The sequence below is a fragment of the Hemiscyllium ocellatum genome, chromosome 31 (assembly GCF_020745735.1).
Source record: "Hemiscyllium ocellatum isolate sHemOce1 chromosome 31, sHemOce1.pat.X.cur, whole genome shotgun sequence".
Classification (NCBI taxonomy): domain Eukaryota; kingdom Metazoa; phylum Chordata; class Chondrichthyes; order Orectolobiformes; family Hemiscylliidae; genus Hemiscyllium; species Hemiscyllium ocellatum.
The window spans coordinates 12959093-12984383 of record NC_083431.1 but is presented as its reverse complement, the minus strand read 5'-3'; the positions used below and the strand labels follow the sequence as shown (position 1 = coordinate 12984383).

Sequence of the window (25291 nt, the reverse complement as noted above, 5' to 3'; positions counted from 1 at the left end):
CTTACAGTGTGGAAACAGGCCCTTCGGCCCAACAAGTCCACACCGACCCACCGAAGCGCAACCCACCCATACCCTTACATTTACCCCTTACCTAACACTACGGGCAATTTAGCATGGCCAATTCACCTGACCCGCACATCTTTGGACTGTGGGAGGAAACCGGAGCACCTGGAGGAAACCCACGCAGACACGGGGAGAACGTGCAAACTCCACACAGTCAGTCGCCTGAGTCGGGAACTGAACCCGGGTCTCAGGCGCTGTGAGGCAGCATTCGCATTAAAGTGTCCCTCGCCCTTGTAAGTACAATTTCTGTTGGTAAAACTTTTTAATTCTTAAATGACAATAATTGTGAATTATTTCTAATAGACAGCATGACAGGGTCTCTCAGTAGGACACAATTGTGGTGAGGCACTTCAACAAAACCCAATCACTGCCCTTAATTCACTATGAAACCACATGTATAGGTGATTCCTGCTGGAAAGTACAAGTTTCAAAACAGCCCCAGCAAATTCAGCTTCTATGTGCATGGGTGTTATGGGCAATGACAAAATTCTTACCAATCCTTGCTTTAATTTAGCTCATTCAAAGTAAGAATCAAACCTTGAAGCTTTCATAATCCATCTCAGTCTGACATGTGAGTGGTTTAGCCAATGACCTTTGGCTAGATTTGTTTTTGTCTTAAGTTTTTCTCCATGTTGAAAGGGCTACATCAATGCAGGATATGGATCTTAGAAGAAAATAGCTAAGTCAGTTCAGAGATTCATGGAGGTCATCGACTTCAATTGTCCTAAACTCACCTCATTAACTAGATGCCATGTTCTTATGGCATGCCTCTTAGCTGATTTCTTTAGCTCATCGAAAAGGGAAGTAGTCACCGCTAATGTGAGCATTAAGATACACAAAGTGAACAGCAAGAGAGCAAACAAGAAGCCCAGAGATGCTCCCTACTCCAGACATAAGTTTGGTGCCTGTTTTTGTACAGTGTCCCCGCAGAAGTATTCTGATGAGAGCTTGTGTGGCTCAAACTGAAGCTAATCATCATATAAATTAGCTTGTGCCTCTTGACATTTTACTTTTCCTACCACACCACAAAAATTGTCATCCTGAAGCCACAACTGGGAATTCATTGTGGGGATTATTAAAAGATGCCATGATGTCACTGCTAATTACACAATTGCTACTAGAACAGTGTATTTATTGCCCCACAAAACATCAGTGAGAGTCAGATACAGTGTTAAAATTGGGCCTTCCAGTTTGTCAATCCTAAAACAGGAATATTTAGTTAAAAGCCAGTCTGCATGCACTAAATAATTAAATAACAGCAATGTTATCTCTGCAAAATTTGACATTGGGATAAAGTTGCTTTCAATTAAAAAGTTAATGTAAGGAGCTAATCCCAAAGCATTTGCACTAAACCAGCTTCAAATTATTAAACATTGAAAATAGGAAAGTTTCAGGGAAGAGGAGCAGGTCAAGTGGGAAATGCATAGACGTTTTACTGCATCCATTTTAAAAGCATCAAAGCATCGACTGATTTAATCTAAATTAATTAACTTTGCAAATCTGCAATCCCACATGAATCAATCGTGACAGGCAGTTGAACGATTTGAAAATACTATCAGAGCCCCAAATATCTCCTTCCCTGCCTCTCTCCGTTGTATGGGATTCATGTCACCTGAGTCAGCCGATGTATTCACTTTTAAGGCCTGCTATACCTCTTTCTCTGTTAATCTTTAATACTTCGCAGTTCCCTACCCTGATGTCTATTCCTGAGTTGTATTTTTTCATTATGAATATCGACCCACAGTATTCATTGAGGGTTCTACTCATGTCCACACACAGATTACCTCCATGGGTCCTAAAGGACTCTTTCCCTAGTTATTCCCTTGCACTTTATGTTAAAAAAAACCCTTTTGGATTTTCCTTTATTAGACCTGCCAATACTCTCTATTCACTTTCTAAATTTCCCTTTAAGATCACCCCCTCCACCTTTTACAGAGGAACTTTGATTGTCTAGCATTTGATGAACTGAATTGCAGATTATCAAAACAAGATTGCAAGGTCCAAATGCTTGGCTAACTACGCTACCCAGCATTCGATTATCTGGTATTCAATTAGAGTCAGATAGTCACAGAGTCATAGAGATGTACAGCATGGAAACAGACCCTTCGGTCCAACTTGTCCATGCCGACCAGATATCCCAACCCAATCGAGTCCCACCTGCCAGCACCAGGTCCATATCCCTCCAAACCCTTCCTGTTCATATACCCATCCAAATGCCTCTTAAATGTTACAATTGTACCAGCCTCCATCACATCCTCTGGCAGCTTATTCCATACACGTCTCACCCTCTACATGAAAAAGTTAGGTCTCTTTTATATCTTTCCCCTCTCTCCCTATGCCCTCTAGTTCTGAACTCCCCCACCCCAGGGAAAAGACTCTGTCGATTTATCCTATCCATGCCCCTCATAATTTTGTAAACCTCTATAAGGTCACCCCTCAGCCTCCGACGCTTCAGGGAAATTAGCCCCAGCCTGTTCAGCCTCTCCCTGAACTCAGATCCTCCAACCCTGGCAACATCCTTGTAAATCTTTTCTGAGCCCTTTCAGGATTCACAACATTTTTCCCATACGAAGGAGAGCAGAATTGCACGCAATATTCCAACAGTGGCCTAACCTATGTCCTGTACAGCCGCAACATGACCTCCCAACTCCTGTACTCAATACGCTGACCAATAAAGGAAAGCATAGCAGGCACCTTCTTCGCTATTCTATCTACCTGCGACTCCACTTTCAAGGAGCTACGAACCTGCACTCCAAGGTCTCTTTGTTTAGCAACACTCCCTAGGACCTTACCATTAAGTGTATAAGACCTGCTAAGGTTTGCTTTCTCAAAATGCAGCACCTCACATTTATGTGAATTAAACTCCATCTGCCACTTCTCAGCCCATTGGCCCATCTGGTCCAGATCCTGTTGTAATCTGAGGTAACCCTCTTCGCTGTCCACTACACCTCCAATTTTGGTGTCATCTGCAAACTTACTAACTGTACCTCTTATGCTCGCATCCAAATCATTTACGTAAATGATAAAAAGTAGAGGGCCCACCGCTGATACTTGTGGCTCTCTACTGGTCACAGGCCTCCAGTCTGAAAAACAACCCTCCACCACCACCCTCTGTCTTCTACCTTTGAGCCAGTTCTGTATCCAAATGGCTAGTTCTCCCTATAGTCAGTGAGATCTAACTTTGCTAATCAGTCTCCCATGGGGAACTTGTCGAATGCCTTACTGAAGTCCATTTAGATCACATCTACTGCTCTGCCCTCATCAATCTTCTTTGTTACTTCTTCAAAAAACACAATCAAGTTTGTGAGACATGATTTCCCACGCACAAAGCCATGTTGACTATCCCTAATCAGTCCTTGCCTTTCCAAATACATGTACATCCTATCCCTCAGGATTCCCTCCAACAACTTGCCCACCACTGAGGTCAGGCTCGCCGGTCTACAGTTCCCTGGCTTGTCTTTACCGCCCTTCTTAAACAGTGGCACCATGTTTGCCAACCTCCGGTATCTCATCTGTGACTATCAATGATACAAATATCTCAGCAAGAGGCCCAGCAATCACTTCTCTAGCTTCCCACAGAGTTCTCGGGTACACCTGATCAGGTCCTGGGGGTTTATCCACCTTTAACCATTTCAAGGCATCCAGCACTTCCTCCTCTGTAATCTGGATATTTTGCAAGATGTCACCACCTATTTCCTTACTTTCTGTATCTTCCATATCCTTTTCCACAGTAAATACTGATGCAAAATATTCATTTAGTATCTCCCCCATTTTCTGTGGCTCCACACAAAGGCTGCCTTGCTGATTTTTGAGGGGCCCTATTCTCTCCCTAGTTACCCTTTTGTCCTTAATATACTGTAAAAACCCTTTGGATTCTCCTTAATTGTATTTGCCAAAGCTATCTCATGTCCCCTTTTTGCTGTCCTGATTTCCCTCTTAGATATACTCCTACTTCCTTTATACTCGTCCAAGGATTTACTCGATCTATCCTGTCTATACCTGACATATGCTTCCTTTTTTTGCTTAACCAAACCATCAATTTCTTTAGTCATCCAGCATTCCCTCTACCTACCAGACTTCCGTTTCACACTGACAGGAATATACTTTCTCTGGATTCTTGTTATCTCATTTCTGAAGGCTTCCCATTTTCTTGCCATCCCGTTACCTGCGAACATCTGCCTCCAATCAGCTTTCGAAAGTTCTTGCCTAATACTGTCAATATTGGCCTTTCTCCAATTTAGAACTTCAACTTTTAGATCTGGTCTATCCTTTTCCATTACTAATTTAAAACTAATAGAATTATGGTCACTGGCCCCAAAGTGCTCCCCCACTGACACCTCAGTCACCTGCCCTACTTTATTTCCCAAGAGTAGGTCAAGTTTTGCACCTTCTCTAGTAGGTACATCCATATACGAATCAGCAAATTGTCTTGTATGCACTTAAGAAATTCCTCTCCATCTAAACCTTTAACACTATGGCAGTCCCAGTCAATGTTTGGAAAGTTAAAATCCCCTACCATAACTACCCTATTATTCTTACAGATAGCTGAGATCTCCTTACAAGTTTGTTTCTCAATTTCCCTCTGACTATTAGGGGGTCTATAATACAATCCCAATAAGGTGATCATCCCTTTCTTATTTCTCAGTTCCACCCAAATAACTTCCCTGGATGTATTTCCAGAAATATCTTTCCTCAGCACAGCTGTAATGCTATCCCTTATCAAAAATGCCACACCCCCTCCTCTCTTGCCTCCCTTTATATCCTCGCCTGTAGCATTCGTATCCAGGAACACTAAGCTGGCAGTCCTGCCCATCCCTGAACCATGTTTCTGTAATTGCTATGAATCCCACTCCCATGTTCCCAACCATGCCCTGAGTTCATCTGCCTTCCCTGTTAGGCCTTTGCATTGAAATAAATGCAGTTCAATTTATTCGTCCTACCTTGTCCCTGCCTGCCCTGACTGTTTGACTCATTTCTGTTCTCAGCTGTACCCAACTCTTTCTTCACTATCTCCCTGGGTCCCACTCCCTCCACCTTACTAGTTTAAATCTTCCCAAGCAGTTCTACAAATTTCCCTGCCAGTATATTAGTCCCCTCCCAATTGAGGTGCAATTCGTCCTCCTTGTACAGGTCACTTCTACCCCAAAAGAGATTCCAATGATTCAAAAATATGAATCCTTCTCCCATACACCAGCTCCTCAGCCGTGCATTCATTTACTCTATCCTCCTATTCCTGCCCTCACTAGCTCATAGCACTGGGAGTAATCCAGATATTACTACCTTTGAGGACCTCCTTTTTAAATTTCTGCCCAACTCTGTGTAATCTCCCTTCAGAGTCTCAACCTTTTCCCTTCCAATGTCGTTGGTTCCAATATGGACAATGACCTCCTGCTGGCCCTTCTCCCCCGTGAGAACATTCTGCACCCTCTCTGAGACATCCTTGATCCTGGCACCAGGAAACAACACATCATTCTGCTTTTTCTCTGCTGGCCACAGAAACATCTGTCTGTACCTCTGACTTCAGAATCCCTGAACACAATTGATCTCTTGGAAACCGACGTACCCCTCGTTGCATTAGAGCCAGTCTCAACACCAGAAACTTGGCTGTTCGTGCTACATTCCTCTGAGAATCCATCACCCCCTACATTTTCCAAAACATCATACCTGTTTAAAATGGGTATATCCACAAAAGACTCCTGAACTAGCTATTTACGTCTCTTACCCTTCCTGGAGTTAACCCATCTATGTGACTGTATCTGAGACTTTCCCCCCTTCCTATATCTGCCATCCATCATATACTGTAGCTGTTGCAAATTTCTCATCGCATCTATCTATCTCTCCAACCTATCATTCCATCTGATAAGATTTGCATCCAACAGCATTTATGGCAAATATAATCTGCAGTAACCCTTAAACTCGCTTTAAACTCCCACATCTGACAATAAGTACATATCACTGCAAAGGCCATTTTTGCTCCTTCACAATCTACAGACCCAGAAAATAACACCGTCTTATTCCTCTACAAACATTGCCCCAGGTTAAATTAATGGCTATGGCTTATATTTTAAGTTTAATCAAGAGACTTATCTCCAAAAACATATAATCACGAAAGAATCCACTATACTCACTACTGCAGCCTTTCTCTTGCACAGACTTAAAACAACAATTAACTAATCTGATTCTGTGCTGTGAACTTCGCCCAACAGTTCCTCCAAGATTAGTTGTGAATTTCAGTGTTTGTTAATTTTCCCAGATGCACTCCGATGTCCAGCGATACACGAATTCAAACAGCAAAGGCGGTAACTGTGCAGGTTCTCTCTCTCTCTCTCTCTCCTGCACTGTCCTCACCATGTGCTTCCTCTGTCTGCTCTCCTCCCTTTTAAACTGCTGTTGTTTTGACTTTTTATTTCCCGAAGTTCCAAAACAAGGCAACAGCATATAAAACAGTAATTGCTGCTCCTGGAATTCGAGGAAATCACCTCCAACACCTAAAATACCTCAAAACAAAAAGGAGCCACTCTTACAGCCAGAAATTTTTTCTGTCCTCCATCTTGGATGATGAAATACTCCCCACCCGTGTCCTTCGGATAATCAAGGTTCCTCTGTATACTCCTCTGGGAATTCTGCCGTATTAAACCTTCTGTACCTGCTATAACATTTTCTTCTTTTTATTAATCCCAACTCTTACTTTCCTTCATATCTAGGGTTCAACGGTCGTAGTCTCACCTTTTGTCTTCACAGGAACCTATTTGCCAGGACTCTTGCTATTTCCTCCTTGAATGTCTTCCTCTGTTCTGATAGCTGCTCCCATGCCATTCAGACCAAACTGTATCTTATTTTAGTAAATTAGCTTCCCCAGCTTAGAATTTTTATTCCTAGCCTGTGCTTATCCTTTTCAATAACTATGGTCACTATCTCCAAAGTGCTTCTTACGAACATTCCTTCCTGCTGTGCAGCGTTATTTCTTCAATGTTATGACTGATTTCTTGATCAATATTGCAACCCTTTTGCTCCTATCCCCCTATTTGTCAAGTACCCTAATTACCAGGAATATTAAGCTACTAATCTTCCCCATCTTTCAACCACATCTCGGTCATTGCTATGATATTCATACTCCTACGTGCCAGTCTGCTCCCAAAGCTCATCTGTCTTATTTCGCAGGGTCCTTCAATTAAAATTTGTTCCATATAGCCTTGCTAAACTCAATTTTTTATCTCAGCTATGTTACCTCTGCCTTCCACACTCACTAACATTTTCATTTCTGATGTCATCTTAGCTTCTCTCCCTGCTGAACTATTGATCAGAATCCCATCCACCTACCAATCTAGTTTAAGTCCACCCCAATACTATTAAGAACTTCCCACAAGGATACTGGTCCCATCCCTTTTCAAATCTAACCTGTTTAACTTCTATAGGTCTCATCACCCCTCAGTCTCAATGCCTCAGCATTCTAAAGCCCTCACTCCTGCACGATCTTTCCAACTATGCATTCATCTGCTCTATCTTTCTATTTGTATGCTCATTACTACATGGTACCAGGAGTTATAGAACATAGAAAAGTAAAGCACAGAACAGGCCCTTTGGCCCACGATGTTGTGCCGAGGTTTAATCCTAATGTAAAATGTAGTAACCTAACCTACGCACCCCTCAACTCACTGCTATCCATGTGCATGTCTAGCAGTCGCTTAAATGTCCCCAATGACTCTGCTGAAAACTACTGCCTTTGAAGTCCTGCTTTTCAAATTTGACCGAACTCTGTAAAGTCTGTTGCAGGACCTCATTGTTCTTTTTTTCTTATATCATTGGTTCCACGTGGACCACGGCTTCTGGCTGTTCAGCCTCATCCTTCAGAATGCCCAGCAGCCATTCTATGCAAACAGGCAGGAAGCTGGAAGAATACAGCAAGCCAGACAGCATCAGTAAGTACAGAAGTCGATGTTTCAGTGGTAACCCTTTAACAGCCTCACTATGGTGCCATTGCATGGTTTGCAAATGAGATGCAGTCTGGGGATTCCCTCGAGCTGCCTGGTCTCCTTCTTTCTGATACTCACCTCGATTCTCTCTGCCCACACTTCCTGAAGGTGCAGGGCAACCATGTCCTGAAATGTGCTTTCCTTGAACCACTCAACCTCATGAATGCACCATAGTATTCCCAGCTGCTGCACAATCTCCAAATCTTGGAATTTGAGTTACTCCAACTTCCTGCACAATGACCATCCAGACTACTAAGAGTTCCCACATAGTGAAGCTTGTGGGAATCACAGGCCTGAGTTTCTCAGACATGATGTGAACTAAATAGAATATGGATCCTTATTTTTATTTTGCCCTTCCTCCTACTCCAGTGTAGATAAGAAAAATGTTATTCTTGTTTATGTCAAGCAAACAAATACAACCCCTTAAATCTATAAAACAAATTTTAAATTTGTGAAATATTATTTATGTAAAGCTTTTTATGCTGTACATGGTCACGAGAGAGAAATACTCAACAATTACCTTCCTGCTCTTTTCTGTCACATTTTGCTTTTGTTGAAGCAGTCCCTCCACTGCTCTTTCTCTGCTTACTGGGCCTGTCCACACTCATTGCTCCTTTTAACTTGACCGCTGACACTTCCCAGTTTCCCCCACACAACACCACAGCCAGTCTCTATGCTTTGGATCTTTGCTGCATTTCTTGATGATGCTGATCGCCTGCCACGCTTGCTGCTTTCGGGTGATGTTAACTGCACATCTTGGGGTCCTTCACTTCATCAGCTCTTCTTTAATGCAGCACTTTCCCATGTCCAGCATTGAAACAATATAAGCAATTGCTGTTATGGATTTCTTTTACTCACCCTAACTCAGCAGTTCTGAGCCCATGGATTCAGAATATTGGCTACACCACACAAACTGACATGACTTGGTTACTAAATTCGGCTTTCAATTTTACTGATTATAAATAGACAGATAAACTCAAGCTTGCATAGATCATTGGCTTGTCTCCATTTGAAATACGTATGAAGCTTTGCAACTGCATTGGAAATGATGCCTGGACTTAGAACCCAAATTCTTTATCAGGGTATACATTTTTCCACTGAGGAAACTAAGTTGATGAAACAGATGTAAATATTCAATTGGATTTGGACTTCACTCATAATACAACTGATACTGGTGCAAAGTGGTTTCATTTTGAAACCACATTTCAGTTCTAGTATGAATACAGCCTGAACGTGATGTTAGAGTTTAACTGAGCATTCATGTTAGATAAAAAAAACCTATCTAGTTGGCTTTAGAATTATTTCTGCCTCAATACCATGAGTAACTCTCCACTTGAATGTTACGAAACAAAACTAGTAGTGTTAACATAACGCAAGATTAATAACAAAACACAAATAGTTAAACAGTCAGCAACTGGAGATTAGTTGGCTTTGAATCATTGTTTGAATGGCTATCTTTTAAAACGGATTTCCATGAAGAAGCTATGCTTTATTACTCGAGTTGCAGATTCAGGGTATGGTAGATTTGAGAGTGAAGTTGAATAGGGGTTGAGCAATTCCTGCCTGCTACATGATGCAAATTCAAAGTGGGTTCACAGGGGGTCAGACAGCATCCATGGAGAGAGAGCAGGCTAACGTTTTGAGTCTGGATGATTTCATCAGAGCTGAAGAAGTGAAGTATGGAGGGGGAAGCATTTATGCTATAGTTTTGTTGTGGGGTGGAGAAATAATTGCTGAGTGGGGAGTGTCACTTAATCTGAACTATCAACACCTTTTCTCCACCAGTTCACCCAATCCCTCCCAATTATAGCATAAATGCTGCCCCCTCCATGCTTCATTTCAGCTCTGATAAAAGGTCATCTATAAGTGAAATGTTAGCTTGTTCTCTCTCCATAGATGTTTTCTGATGCTGTGATCGCCAGCATTTGTTGCTTTCAGTACAGATTCCAGCAGCTGCATAATTTGCTCCTTCAAAGTGGGTTCTCTGACCTGCTTATGGGTACTGCTTAATAAAAGCTGTTACAGATATTAGCATTAAGCATTCCAAAAAGAATTGAGAAGCCATGAAAATCAACGTTACTTTGTTTCAATATATAATCAAGAGACTACTCAGGTGGTTTGTTTATAAACGTCATTTCACAAGATTTCAGTTACAGCTCTGCTTTGTAGAACATAGTTTCAACTCCTGTATCAGCTTATCAAAAAGGGAATGACAGAAAATATACCTCAAGATGTTTATATTCACATTTCAGTTTCTTACCTCAGTAAGTCCATAAAAGATAAAGCTCCTTCAATTTCATAACTCACACAAGCGGTTTCATACAATCATAGAATCCCTACAAGTATGGAAACAGGCCATTTGGCCCAACTAGTCCACATTGACCCTCCGAAGAGTAACCCAACCAGCCTCATTCTCTACCCTATTATTTTACATTTACACCTGACTAATGCACTTAACCTACACATCCCTGAACACTATGGGCAATTTAGCACGTTTACCTAACCTGCACATCTTTGAATTGTGGGAGGAAACCATATCTGCATGCAACCAGAGGAAACGCATGCAGATGTGGGGAGAATGTGCAAACTCCTCACAGAGTGGAATTGAACCGGAAGGCTGGAATTGAACCGAACCCTAGTGCTGTGAGGTAGCAGTGCTAACTACTGAGTCACTTTAATGAATCTTAATGCAGAATCATGCCTGCACTGTGAGCAGATAGCTAGGAAAACATTACAAAGTCTTCAAATGTCATAAATCTGAGCAGCGCAGCAAGCAATGTTGCCTAATCACCATTGGCTTTTTTGTTTATACAAAAGGTACCACCTTCTTGACAATTCAATTTTGGAATTCATATGGGAAAATAAGAGTCATCATGCTTTAAACAAGGAGATTTTCATACGTAATCTAATTCCCAGTTTTGTGGTGTAAAACAGGCCAAAGCCAACAACACACTTTGTTCCACGTCAACACAGTTCAGATGGGTTAAAGTATGTCCTCACATATGAAACCTGAGAAAAAAATTAAACCATAATAAATAAACAATAATTAATGTTTTCATCAGCTCACCCATCACCACCACTGACCCACCAGCCTATTCTTTAACTACAAATTTGATAAATTACATGTATCTCAATGTCCAATTGTGTACTGAAGTACATTGACTTATTCAACATTTTGACTAAGCAAAGCATCAAGAGTTCCAGCAGCACAAGGGTTTCCCAAGTTGCAACCCTACTTATGGATATGGTTTCTTAAAATCAAGGTCATGAAATAAGTTGTTAAATTTAAATTTAATATTTCAACATAGTCTTGCTCATTTTGAGGTCCTTTAAAGAAAGCAAGGCCTACTCTATCCAAACTGTCTTTGCAATGTTCCAGCAATAATACTCAAGATGTGCTCCATAATTAGCTGCATCCCTAAGTACGCTGTTCCAATACAGCCACAACATTGTCAGATGGATACGACTGTGGAAAATAACAAAAAGCAGGATAAATGCAACTCAGCCAATTACCACTCTATCAGTCTACTCTCGATCATGAGCAAAAATGATGGAAGGGGTCACTGACAGTCCTATAAAGTAGCGTTCTCAAAAGGAACAACCTGCCACTGGCATTCTATTTGCATTCTGCCATAGCCACCCAGCTCCTGATGTCATTATAGCATTGGGCCAAAAATGGAAAAAAGAACCAAACTCCAGAAGTGAGGTGACAACTACTGCCCATGACATCAAAGTAACATTTGAGTGACTATAGCATCGCGGAGTCCTAAGAAACTTGGAGCCACTGGAAATCATGGAAAACTCTCCACCGGTTGGGGTCAAAATTGCAATCGGAGAATCTTACAGCTCTAATTCGTTGAAAGAGCTGCCCAGTGAAGTCTCACAGCTCAACATTTCATTAAGAACTCTACAAGTTAGTGTTCAAGTAATGCTCAGTTGTCTTTAGAACCTTTCTATGGAATCTGAATCCACATATATTGTGAATAAGGACAGGTTCCATTCTATGCTCCAATGGAAAAATAAATATGAAGAACACACAATATATGTTCCATGATCTTGTCTGAAAATGCGATGTCACGGATTCTTATTCCAGTTGGGATTACCAACTCTAAAAGAGGGGCAACATGATGACTATATGACTTTTTTTATAACATTCAAAAAACTAAATGTTTGCCTTCAACATACTTTCTGTTTAGTACAATTCAATAAAGCTTTAGTCTATTTTCCTAGGATCGACAAAAGGATATCAGAGCAGATTAGTTGCTTCTGACAAAGCATAATTTCAGCTATTTGAAATCCAATATCTGTCTTCCTGGTCATATGACACCACATCAGTCTGAGGCATGTGAAAGTGTAGCAAATTGGAAAGAATGCCAATGGCAGTCACACTGGGAACAAAATCTAATCACGCCTACATTAATAAACTCATCCACAATGTGGTAAGGATTAAATAAACTGTACATAGTTAGCTACAGGGAAGTGGATTTTATGGGAAATAAAACACCTTCTTCCGTTGCTACTCTAATATTACTGACAGTAATATTGAGCAGTAGCATTGCCCGTGAACATGGACTTTATGAGTGACCAGAACAAACATTCGGTAGCTAACATGCAAAATCTATAATCACCATCTTAACGGCAAATACTACAGGAACAATATTTTCAATCACTGCATTTACGCTACTTTGCAGACAAATCACACTTGGATATTGGCACAATGAGAAACAGATGGTATTTCTGCTGCATTTACTACAAGTGGAGTCAGCACTGTGCTAGATAGCTTGGAAAGGATGTGAAATGGCATTGTTGCTGTATCAGTTGAGTCATTTATGTAAGAGGGAAAAAACAGACCTGCAGTATGTCAGTCATTTACTGAGCAGGTTAAAAGTATTTGTTGCAATTCTTTTATAAAACTCTTTTCTCAGAATTTGCATTTGTAAATAATGTTTTTGGGTAATAATTGGCATCCAAACCTTACAGTTTTATTTCCCCCAGTTACTGGCCCTCAAAGGATTCAACTCAATGCAATTTTTAATGCTGGGCCTTGAGCTGGTTGAACTCAATTTTTTTGCAGTTTCAAAGTGACATTAGCTGAAGCTGTAAATTGCCTAGAATTGTTCTTGTCCTCAAGGACTGAATCTTTGCTCAACACTTCCACAAAATGTCAAGATCACTATCTTAGCACATGGAGAAACACAGATACAAACAGTGGCATTATCTTTTTATTTGAACTTTGAAATTATCAAGAATAAAATTCAACCATGACTAAGAAAGATGCAATATAGCCCACTTTTATGAAACCAAATAGTTCCACTGAAGTCAATATTAAAGTGTATAACAGACAGATGATTTTAAAAGTTCATTCATGGGATGTGTGTTTCACTGGCTGAGCCAGAATTTGTTGCCCAGCCCCAAAATGCTCATGAGAAAGTGGTGATAAGGTGTCTTCTCAAACTGCAATAGGTACAAAGGAAGGAATTCCAAGATTTTGATCCAGCAACAGTGATGGTACAGTAATATATTTCCAAATCAGGATGGGAAGTGAGGCTTGGAATGGCACTTGCTGATGCTCGTGTTCTCATGTATCTACTGCCTTTGTCCTTCTAGATGGTAATGGATATGGGTTTGAAAGGTGCAAACAAAGGGGCCTTGGTGAAGTTCTACAACAGATCTTTTGGATGGTACACACAGCTACTACAATCACATGTAGTGGAGGGAGTAAATGTTTCTGCATATAATATCAACCAAGCAGCTGTTTGTCCTGGATGGTGTCAAGCTTCAAGTATTGTTGGAGGTGCACTCATCCAGGCAAATGAAGAATATTCCATCATACTCCTGACTTGTGTGTTGTAGGTGGTGAGCAGGCTTTAGGGAATCAGGAGGCGAGTTACTCACTGTAGGATTCCTAGTCTCTGGTCTGCCCTTGTAGCTATAATATTTAAGACTAGTCCATTTCAGTTTTTGGTAAACGATAACCTTCAGGGTGCTGATCCCTCACAGATGGAATTTTACCCTCATTCACTTTGAGAATCTAATTTTTCTTTTTTTTGGTAACATTACATAAAAAGTTAACTGAATGCAACACAACATTTCAGCCAAAGAGGTCAGTAGACATAATGCTTTGGCAAGGTTGACTTGCATAGAAGGTATTTACTACAAACTCATTTTTTTTTAAATATTGAAATGCATCTTATCTTAGGGAAACATTTCCCATTCTTCTACTGCTCTAATTTATATGTTCATATGTTATTTTGCTCTTAAAAATCAATTCTTCAAGTGCTGCCCTATAAAATTATGTATTTTATCATGTTGCTTTGCTTTTCAACATATAATTTGCATTGTACAGCTTACATCAATATCATCTCTGTTCCAACAGTCACTGGGGAAATTGCTTTTTTCCATAACCATATGCTACCAGCTTGGCTCTCTTCTTTTCTAGATGAGTAACAGACGTTACATTCAGAATTCGAAAGCTGCTGTGCTAAAGATTCTTTCTTCCCAAAAGGTGCCTTTTTCTTCCCATGCTCTGAAGTTCTGTTTGATTGTAGCAAAAAGAAAAAGAAAACAAAAAAAATGACTGAATTTCTTGTAGTAAAATTAAAATAGATCCACTAAACTTGGATGGAAACAGCATTCACTGATATCAACGTTCAAATTGATTCTGACCAAAATACCAAGTATTGAAGAACTCACTTTAGAACGTGTTCTGTTCTGTGTTCAATATCCCTTTTGAAACACAAGTAGCCCAGTTTCCAAGGCACTGTTGCACATGAATACCCATATCAAAAGGTTTAGTGAAGCATGATTAAAAAGGAACACAGGCTGACCAACCATGTCAACAATATTTTTGCAAGGAAGCAGTTAATATTTCAATGTCAATTGCACACTGAAATATCCTAAATGGATTGCTTGTTGTTTAAAAATCACAACACCAGGTTATAGTCCAACAAATGTATTTGGAAGCACTCGTCTTCGGAGCACTGCCATTTCATCAGGTGGTTTCACTAAACCAAATCAATTTGATAACTTTTATGTCAGGAATTCAATAACTTACTCAGAATCAAGAGAGTTTGATGGACACATTTGAACATAATCTAGAAAATAAAGCAATTTCAAAATATCGTCCATTTACATTATCTCGCCTGCCAACATCCAACAACAGTAAAATCTAAAATATTCTGATACACAGATTTTTTTCCTTTATTCATCCAAGGGATGAGGGGATCGCTGACCATGCAGTATTGCCCATCCCTAACTGCCTATGGGGCAATTAAGAGTCAAACACATTGCTGAGGGTCTGGAGTTACATGTAAACCAGACCAGGTAAGGTTAGCAGCTTTCTTTCTAGAAGGACATTAGTGAACTAGAGGGGTTTTTCCGACAATCGACAATGCATTTATGGTCATCATTAGATTCTTAATTTCAGCTATAGGTGGTTCTGCTATAACACGACAGTTGTGTTCCTCTGCAATCTTGCACTATAGAAAATCGCACTATGGGAAACCGCTGAAGAAATCATGCTATGAAAAACCCAAAACCCAATTCAGTAGAAAGTTCGCATTACGCAAGCAACAGCTACAATTCATCAATTGCATTATAGCCAATTTGCACTGATAAAATGCACATTATGGAAGAACTACCTGTATTTATTGAATTCAAATTCTACCAACTGCCATGGCAGGATTCGAGCCCAGGTCCCCAGAATGTTGTCTGGGTCTCTGGGTTAACAGTCCAGCAATAATACCACCAGGTCATCGCCTAGTATTGATCAAATACAATCATTTCAAACTATACTTTGCACTATTAAACAGATTATACATGTTTCTTTCAAACTTCTGGTTTAAATACTTCAAGATTCAACAGTTAAATAACATTTGAAAAGTGAAGAGACAAATGTAGGTCCACAATGGATACACTAAAATTTCCAATTGTCATGCAGTTTTCTTCAATTACAATCTAAACTATCAGACTAAACAGGAAAAAGAATATTGCACAACCTATTCAGCATATTTACTTTTAAACAGTAAAGGGACCATTATCAAAAGAACATCAGCTTGATCAAAAATAAACCTTGATAATTAAGCCTTCCCCAACAATAGGTCACTGAGCAAACAGCCACAGAGAAGAACTACATGCCCATATGAAAGGAGGGAAAAACCAGCTGAACTTCCTCCAGTTAATCACAGTGACACAGAAGGTGGCTGTGAAGATTACTGGATTTAGTAACATCTAAGGAAAGTATGGGCTGAAAGATAACAAAAGGGAGACAAGGGACTAAGTCCTGCCTAAAACACAAATCAGCCAGCCAAAACAGCATGGAAGATTATGCCAGTTCTCTGCCAATGCGATCATGCACAAGCACAATGCTGTGGCAGTTCCTGTGAAAAAACATGCTGTTCTTTGTGAGTGGGCCGGGGTGTGAGATCAACTGCTTAACAACACTCATCAAATTCAACAAACTGATGCTGTATCCCAGCCCACTCACTGAGATCAATCCTGTTCAAGGGCAGCTGATGTAATCATTTGCTTTACTATGAGAAATAGAATACTGGGATATCAACCTTAAGTGCAAAACCACTAGAGAACAATCTGACAGACTATGAGAAGCTTCTCAGACTGTTCTTTTCCCTCAAAGGATCACTTATGAGAATAATCAAACAGATGGTGGTACAATGCAGTGGGTTAGATGGATTTAACTCCGAAACTTGCATTTAATTCTGGTAAAATGATTAAAGATGTTTATCTGTGAGCAGCAATGCTCCTGCTTGAAATGTGACACAAAGGACACTTTGAAGCTTAAATAGGAACGAAACAAAAAGGCATAGAACACCTTTAAACCAATAGACATTAAATTAACAATTTAATTTGAGGGCTGTTGTGAAAAATGGAATAACACACTGATGTAGTAGGGATCACATCCAAGATTTGGACACAGACCTATTTCTACTTCAAAGATAGCTACTTTACTGCTGATTGTGGTGAGCATAAAAATTCAAAATGGCAAATATTTGAATCCAGCAATCAGAGTGAGCGAGTCCACTGATGTACAGTCAGAATATCTTAGCCTCTGCAAACTTACTTCAATTTCCCCAGAGACAGCAGCACAGCACCTAACAATCTAACTGATACTTTCCAAATGATGATGACTTCAGGGAAAATGGCAGACCTTTGGATACTTTTGACTCAAAGAAAATCTAAATTTCCATTGAAAGAAAAGGTGCAAAAAGTCTTTTTTTCTAAAAGGCACAATTAAACCGCATTGCTTCTTCAAATAACAGACAAGGACGTAATTAATGCTTTCATCCTTCCCTTCAGTTAAAGCTCAGTGACCTAAAAAAAGGCGTTAATCAACTTTTAAATGTTCCCAGAAGAGGTGATGAAATCTGTGACTCATGCCAACACCACCCAACTTTTTGATCATCTTTTCACAGCAGCAAGTGAAAGCCATGCAAAATGGATTCAGGGCAAGAATTTTAGCAAAGACTCTTTTTTATCAAGTGAGGTTCTTCTTGAACAATGGAACAGGCAAAAGCCAAGGGCAGAGTTCACCATGCCCCTCACAATATTTAACCCTCGATCAACACACCAAACAAAACAGATTTACCAGTCATTCATCTCATTCACACATCTCAATGATGCCATCTAAGTTTGTGTAAAGGTACATGTACCTCAAAAAAAATTTAGTGTAAAGCTTGAGACATAAGGTGTCATATGCATTATTTTACTACCTATAAACTTTAGCTCATCTTCATGCACGACAGTCTCTTCTGTCTTTACCAATACTGTCAAATACATCCACTTGTTCTACAAATTCTTCCTTCTCATTGCTTTCCCAAATAAGCAGCACTCATAATAATTTCTACTTTAAACCTTCCCTGGTAAGAGGCTTAATGGTTAGCACTAATACCTCACAGCACCAGGGATCTCCCTGTGCTGAGTTTGCATGTTCTCCCTGATTCTGTGTGGGTTTCCTCCAGGTGCATTGGTTTCCTCCCACAATCCAAGGATGCGCAAGTTAGGTGGATTGGCCTTGCTAAAAGTATGCCCATAGTGTTCAGGGATGTGCAGGTTAAGTGGGCTGCCGTGATAAAACCCCTATGCAGCATTACTGGGATGGGATTCGTCTGAGTGGGATGCTGTTTGGAGGGTCAGCGCAGACTCTATGGACCGAATGACATTTTTCTGCACTATAGATTCCATGATTCAATGGAGCTCTGTAACAATGGACTAGCATTTTCTCTTTTCATTTTCATGTGGTTTATTCAACGTGAAATTAGTTTAGGCTTTTGGGTTTCCTTCATTCACATTGGGCTTTGAACTCAAGCCTGGAACCATTCAAATCTTGCCAATACATCTAGTCTATTTTGACTTTTTTCAACCTTGGCTATGTCAGGCACAATGAAACTTGTACACTGTGTATCACCTTTAAAATTAGCAAAATACTAAGAAAACAAAATTAGATATGTTTGCAAAATTTACCCAACAATTTCACCCAGACAGATTTGCCCATAACAGCTAAAGCAACAAAATATTGGGGATAACAAAGATAAATCAGGTATTCAAGAGAAGAATCCAGGACACTCAACTTGATTTGAAAGAATGAGAAGTGATATAACAAAAGATGGGAGAAGAAAGCTCAAGCATATTTCCACTGTTCAAGCAATGAACTGATTTGATATGCCTAACAAAAAGTATTAAAATTAGAGCACTGAGATTTTCAAAGAAACACTGGGGTTCACCAGACTTCAAAAGTAGGAAAAACCTTCAGTCATTTTGGATGGGATTCTCTGTCCAAATGTAAGAAGTCAGAACCATCTTTGGGCCCTGAATCTATCACCAGGGAAACAAAAAGGTCATGCAGAACGCATCATGAAGTGCTCCCTTCATTGGCCTAAAGACAATCTGACAGCCGATTTAGCAACCATGGGAATGGAGGCAGGATTACTTAGTGAGCAGGCAGAGTTTAAGACCATGCAACCAACACTGTTCTATCACTCCTGTAACTTCAGCTCAGATCCTTGAATATCACCAGAGACATCGAGGCATGGAATCCGGGGGAGGGCAGCCCCTCAATTCACTGATGCAGGCCTGAAGGTTCTATGAGAGGTCACAAGGGAGAACAACATAAGGAGGCCACTCACCAAGATTAACTCAAGCCTTGACAGAAACAACAGGTGTGTGGTGTGCAGAAATTTGACACGGTGTTGGAAATGGTTCAGTGACTTGACAGACTCTGGCAAGCTGAGCACAACCATCAAAACACATTTCTAGATATTCACTCTCCATGAGACATACCAGCTGAGGAGCCTGGGAAGCATGCTCTCCTGAACATGCGTATGTCCAAGACAATCTTGATTATCCAAGAGCAAACTGTATCATTAGTTTAGAAGCCTCAGCATATACAGAGATTTATGCTAGTTTTCATGACATCTTCTCATGTCTGCCAGCTACAGATGCCAAGGCTAACAGTCCAACTCCCTCATTGGGTTATTAGCAGCGAATGATAGATTGTGTTCCCATCAATTTTCAGTGTTGCAATCCTCTGAAGCAATGGTTCTCACTCATCTCAAGGAAGCTCTTTATTGGACTGCACGTCTTCTGCTGAGGGAATCCTAGCCCTCTTCTTCCTAACCTTCACCTCTTTCCTCAACCCTCCGAGTTCAATTATGATAAGAAACAGTGCCCTCTGCCAAAAGCTAAGACATGTTCCTCTTGCTCACTATAACCTTGTGTGTGTTCAGTGGTTCCCCTATTGCTTTGTCCCCCTCCTTTTGTTCTCCCCACAAGGCCAGAACATTGTCAATCCCCTGCACTGCCGAATCACTAACTACTCTCTTTACCCATAACATGCGCTGATCTGATGGTTCTGATTTCCAATGACAAGCCCCACCTGTGACATTCATCGTTTCATGGAGTCAGATAGGAGAAAGTGAGGACTGCAGATGCTGGAGTACCAGAGTTGAAAAATATGGTGCTGGAAAAATACAACAGGCCAGGCAGCATCCAAGGAGCAGGAGAATCAACGTTTCGGGCCCGAAACATTGACTCTCCTGCTCCTCGGATGCTGCCTGGCCTGCTGTGTTTTTCCAGCACCACATTTTTCAACTCTTTCATGAAGTCAGTCTAAGCTGCTGTGGCTGACACCTTTTGCTTGCCTCCACTCAGCTGGTGTGTCCCACTCATCATGTGCACTCATCAAAAATCAGAACATGCTCCTTAACTGCTCCTTTAACAATGTTAGTTGCATTCTTAATCAACCAGATGGGGGCCTTGATGCCAGAAATAACATTGGGAAGCCTGTGCTTGTATTTTTGTCACCCATCCATCCCTGTTACTACCACTGACAGGACTAGAAATTTCAGCCCATTGGGTCAGATCACACTTACCTGAAACACGTCTAATAAATATGTCATGATTTGGAGAAGCCGGTGTTGGACTGGGGTGTACAAAGTTAAAAAAATTACACAACACCAGGTTATAGTCCAACAGGTTTATTTGAAAGCACACTAGCTTTCGGCACTATCACCTGATGAAGGAGCGTCGCTCCGAAAGCCAGTGTGCCAGTACCCTTCCACTGACACCCTCCTTCGACTGACTGAATTGGTCCTCACCCTGAACAACTTCTCTTTCCAATCCTCCCACTTCCTCCAAACCAAAGGAGTAGCCATGGGCACCCGCATGGGCCCCAGCTATGCCTGGCTCTTCGTAGGATATGTGGAACAGTCCATCTTCCGCAGCTACACTGGCACCATCCCCCACCTTTTCCTCCGCTACATCGGTGCTCCCACGAGGAGGTTGAACAGTTCATCCACTTTACCAACACCTTCCACCCTGACCTCAAATTCACCTGGACCGACTCAGACTCCTCCCTCCCCTTCCTAGACCTTTCCATTTCTATCTCGGGCGACCGAATCAACACGGACATTTACTATAAACCGACTGACTCCCACAGCTACCTAGACTACACCTCCTCCCAGTAAAAAATGAGGTCTGCAGATGCTGGAGATCACAGCTGCAAATGTGTTGCTGGTCAAAGCACAGCAGGTTAGGCAGCATCTCAGGAATAGAGAATTCACCTGGGGGGTGCAGTGAGAGAGGGACTCACTGAAATCCTTGTAGAGGGAGGAAGAGAGCTTCTTCAAGGAAGGCATCCTTGTAAGAGGATTCGCAGTAGGTTAAAATCTTCGAGTAAAAAATGAGGTCTGCAGATGCTGGAGATCACAGCTGCAAATGTGTTGCTGGTCAAAGCACAGCAGGTTAGGCAGCATCTCAGGAATAGAGAATTCACCTGGGGGGTGCAGTGAGAGAGGGACTCACTGAAATCCTTGTAGAGGGAGGAAGAGAGCTTCTTCAAGGAAGGCATCCTTGTAAGAGGATTCGCAGTAGGTTAAAATCTTCGAGTAAAAAATGAGATTTCAGTGAGTCCCTCTCTCACTGCACCCCCCAGGTGAATTCTCTATTCCTGAGATGCTGCCTAACCTGCTGTGCTTTGACCAGCAACACATTTACACCTCCTCCCACCCTGCCCCCTGTAAAAACGCCATCCCATATTCACAATTCCTTCGTCTCAGCCGCATATGCTCCCAGGAGGACCAGTTCAATACCATACAACCCAGATGGCCTCCTTCTTCAAAGACCGCAATTTCCCCCCAGACGTGATCGACGATGCCCTACACGGCATCTCCGCCCTTGAACCCCGCCCCTCCAACCACCATCAGGACAGAACCCCACTGGTTCTCACCTACCACCCCACCAACCTCCATATACAGCGTATCATCCGCCGTCATTTCTGCCACCTCCAAACAGACCCCACCACCAAGGATATATTTCCCTCCCCTCCCCTATCAGCGTTCCGAAAAGACCACTCCCTCCGTGACTGCCTCATCATGTCCACATCCCCCACCAACCCAACCTCCACTCCTGACACCTTCCCCTGCAACCGCAAGAAATGCAAAACTTGCGCCCACACCACCCCCCTTACTTCCCTTCAAGGCCCCAAGGGATCCTTCCATATCCGCTACAAATTCACCTGCACCTCCACACACATCATTTATTGCATCCGCTGCACCCGATGTGGCCTCCTCTATATTGGGGAGATAGGCCGCCTACTTGCGGAACGTTTCAGAGAACACCTCTGGGACACCCGGACCAACCAACCCAATTACCCCGTCGCTCAACACTTCAACTCCCCCTCCCACTCCACCAAGGACATGCAGGTCCTTGGACTCTTCCATCGCCAGACCATAGCAACACGACGGTTGGAGGAAGAGCGCCTCATTTTCCGCCTAGGAATCCTCCAACCACAAGGGATTAACTCAGATTTCTCCAGTTTCCTCATTTCCCCTCCCTCCACCTTATCTCAGTCAAATTCCTCGAACTCAGCACCACCTTCCTAACCTGCAATCTTCTTCCTGACCTGTCTGCCCCCACCCCACTCCGGCCTATCACCCTCACCTTGACCTCCTTCCACCTATCGCATCTCCAATGCCCCTCCACCAAGTCCCTCCTCCCTACCTTTTATCTTAGCCTGCTGGACACACTTTCCTCATTCCTGATGAAGGGCTTATGCCCGAAACGTCGATTCTCCTGCTCCTCGGTGCTGCCTGACCTGCTGCGCTTTTCCAGCAATACATTTTCAGCGCTGATCTCCAGCATCTGCAGTCCTCACTTTCTCCTGCTTCCAATTAAACCTGTTGGACTATAACCTGGTGTTGTGTGATTTTTAACTTAATAAATATATGTGTGGGGAAAATTCCGCTATCCTGTCCATCCACAGCATATTCCGCAGATTCCCCCCAGACGTGATCGATGATGCCCTCCACCGCATCTCCTCCACTTCCCGCTCCACCACCCTTGAGCCCCGCTCCTCCAACCGCCACCAAGACAGAACCCCACTGGTTCTCACCTCCCACCCCACCAACCTCCGCATACAACGTATCATCCGCCGTCATTTCCGCCACCTCCAAACGGACCCCACCACCAAGGATATATTTCCCTCCCCTCCCCTATCAGCGTTCCGCAAGGACCACTCCCTTCGTGACTCCCTCGTCAGATCCACACCCCCCACCAACCCAACCTCCACCCCCGGCACCTTCCCCTGCAACCGCAGGAAATGTAAAACTTGCGCCCACACCTCCACACTCACTTCCCTCCAAGGCCCCAAGGGATCCTTCCATATCCGCCACAAGTTCACCTGTACCTCCACACACATCATCTATTGCATCCGCTGCACCCGATGTGGCCTCCTCTATATTGGGGAGACAGGCCGCTTACTTGCGGAACGCTTCAGAGAACACCTCTGGGCCGCCCGGACCAACCAACCCAACCACCCTGTGGCTCAACACTTTAACTCTCCCTCCCACTCCACCGAGGACATGCAGATCCTTGGACTCCTCCACCGGCAGAACATAACAACACGACGGCTGGAGGAGGAGCGCCTCATCTTCCGCCTGGGAACCCTCCAACCACAAGGTATGAATTCAGATTTCTCCAGTTTCCTCATTTCCCCTCCCCCCACCTTGTCTCAGTCGGTTCCCTCAACTCAGCACCGCCCTCCTAACCTGCAATCTCCTTACTGACCTCTCCGCCCCCACCCCACTCCAGCCTATCACCCTCACCTTGACCTCCTTCCACCTATCCCACCTCCATCGCCCCTCCCCCAAGTCCCTCCTCCCTACCTTTTATCTTAGCCTGCTTGGCTACTGTCTCTCATTCCTGATGAAGGGCTTATGCTCGAAACGTCGAATTCCCTATTCCTGAGATGCTGCCTAACCTGCTGTGCTTTAACCAGCAACACATTTTTAGCTGTGATCTCCAGCATCTGCAGACCTCATTTTTTACATCCACAGCATAGCCAAAAAGAGCATAAGGAACCATGTCTGTCTATGCCACAGGAGAGACTACCCAGAGTGCCTCAGCATTGACCAAACAGGCTAACTAAGACACTAGCTGAAAATGTGTTGCTGGAAAAGCGCAGCAGGTCAGGCAACATCCAAGGAACAGGAGATTCGACGTTTTGGGCATAAGCCCTTCTTCAGGCATAAGCCCGTCTCTCCTGTTCCTTGGATGCTGCCTGACCTGCTGCGCTTTTCCAGCAACACATTTTCAGCTCTGATCGCCAGCATCTGCAGACCTCACTTTCTCCTAACTAAGACACTAGGCAGCAAACAGGAGATGACTCAAGCCACTTCCAGACTGGGGAATACACTTCCTGAGACAGCCTGACAATAGACTTCCTAGCTCTCAATACACACATTTGCTCCCGAAGCCCTAAGGGCAGCCTCACTCCTCACACATAGTGGAACTCCACGAAGGGTGCCCAGACTGATAGGCACCAAGGTAACTCACCCGTGACCAAGCCACAATGGAAACCCACTGATGGCAGGATGAAAGACACTCACACCTACTCTCACACAGGACCAAATTCTCCTGTTTCAGTTACAAACTGGTTGCTACTGTCTGACAGCTGATTGTTCTCCCATTGATTTCATTCTTCTCTTGATCAATCTGTAATTCACGTCATTGTACTGTATCCCTATAAAAACTGCCCACACTCACCACTCAGGGAAGAGAACCCTTGGTCTACCTGTACAGATTGTCAGTTCCGTGATGGCCACCTTTGTGTGTGGCTGCATCAAGCTGTGCGTGGATCCCCAGTACGCAAACACCAAGTGTCACTACGTACTGAGGTTCTACCTGTCCCCGGTGTTGCGAAGGATGGGCCTGGCCTCGCTGCCGCGGAACGCTCCGAGTAGTTGGACCGTTCCGTACCACCTGTCCTTCGTGGAGAAATTTCTGAAGAAAAACACCTTTGACCACAAGTCCATCAGGAAGTGGTCAGCATGTAGCGTCCTTGAGACCCTTCGGGAAAAGGAGAGGGCGGATCCTGTTGAGTGGTTCCCTGAGCAGACTGTCAAAGCAATTTGGCAGAATGCCTCATCGCCAGAACTTTCCAACAAGCACCAAGACATGGCTTGGCTGGTGGTGAGAAGGGCTTTACCGGTGAGATCGTTTATGCACGCCCGGACTCTCAGCCGCACCGCACGCTGCTCTCGAAGCGGCTGCGGGGGAGACGAGACTGTCACACACCTCCTTCTGAAATGTGCCTATGCAGAGGAAGTCTGGAGAGGAATGCAGTGGTATTTGTCGAGGTTCGTCCCGAGCTGCGCCGTGACGCGGGACTCCGTGCTCTACGGCCTGTTCCCCGGGACGCACACCAAGACGAATATCAACTGCGCCTGGAAGGTCATCAACTT

General features: G+C 42.9%; 1 protein-coding gene across 11 annotated transcripts in view; it reads right to left on the bottom strand.

Annotated features, from left to right (window-relative positions):
• The window catches only part of LOC132830290 (kinase suppressor of Ras 1-like), a 205434-nt gene that overhangs the window by 146761 nt on the left and 33382 nt on the right, over window positions 1-25291 (bottom strand). For 2 of the 11 annotated variants that reach the window (XM_060847859.1, XM_060847860.1), the window contains exon 2: window positions 14388-14570. The exons of the other annotated variants lie outside the window; for them this stretch is intronic. In XM_060847859.1, coding sequence (XP_060703842.1) covers window positions 14388-14444 — 57 coding nt within the window. In that variant the 5' untranslated portion in view covers window positions 14445-14570. The remainder of the gene's footprint in view (window positions 1-14387; window positions 14571-25291) is intronic. 11 annotated transcript variants of the gene reach the window in all.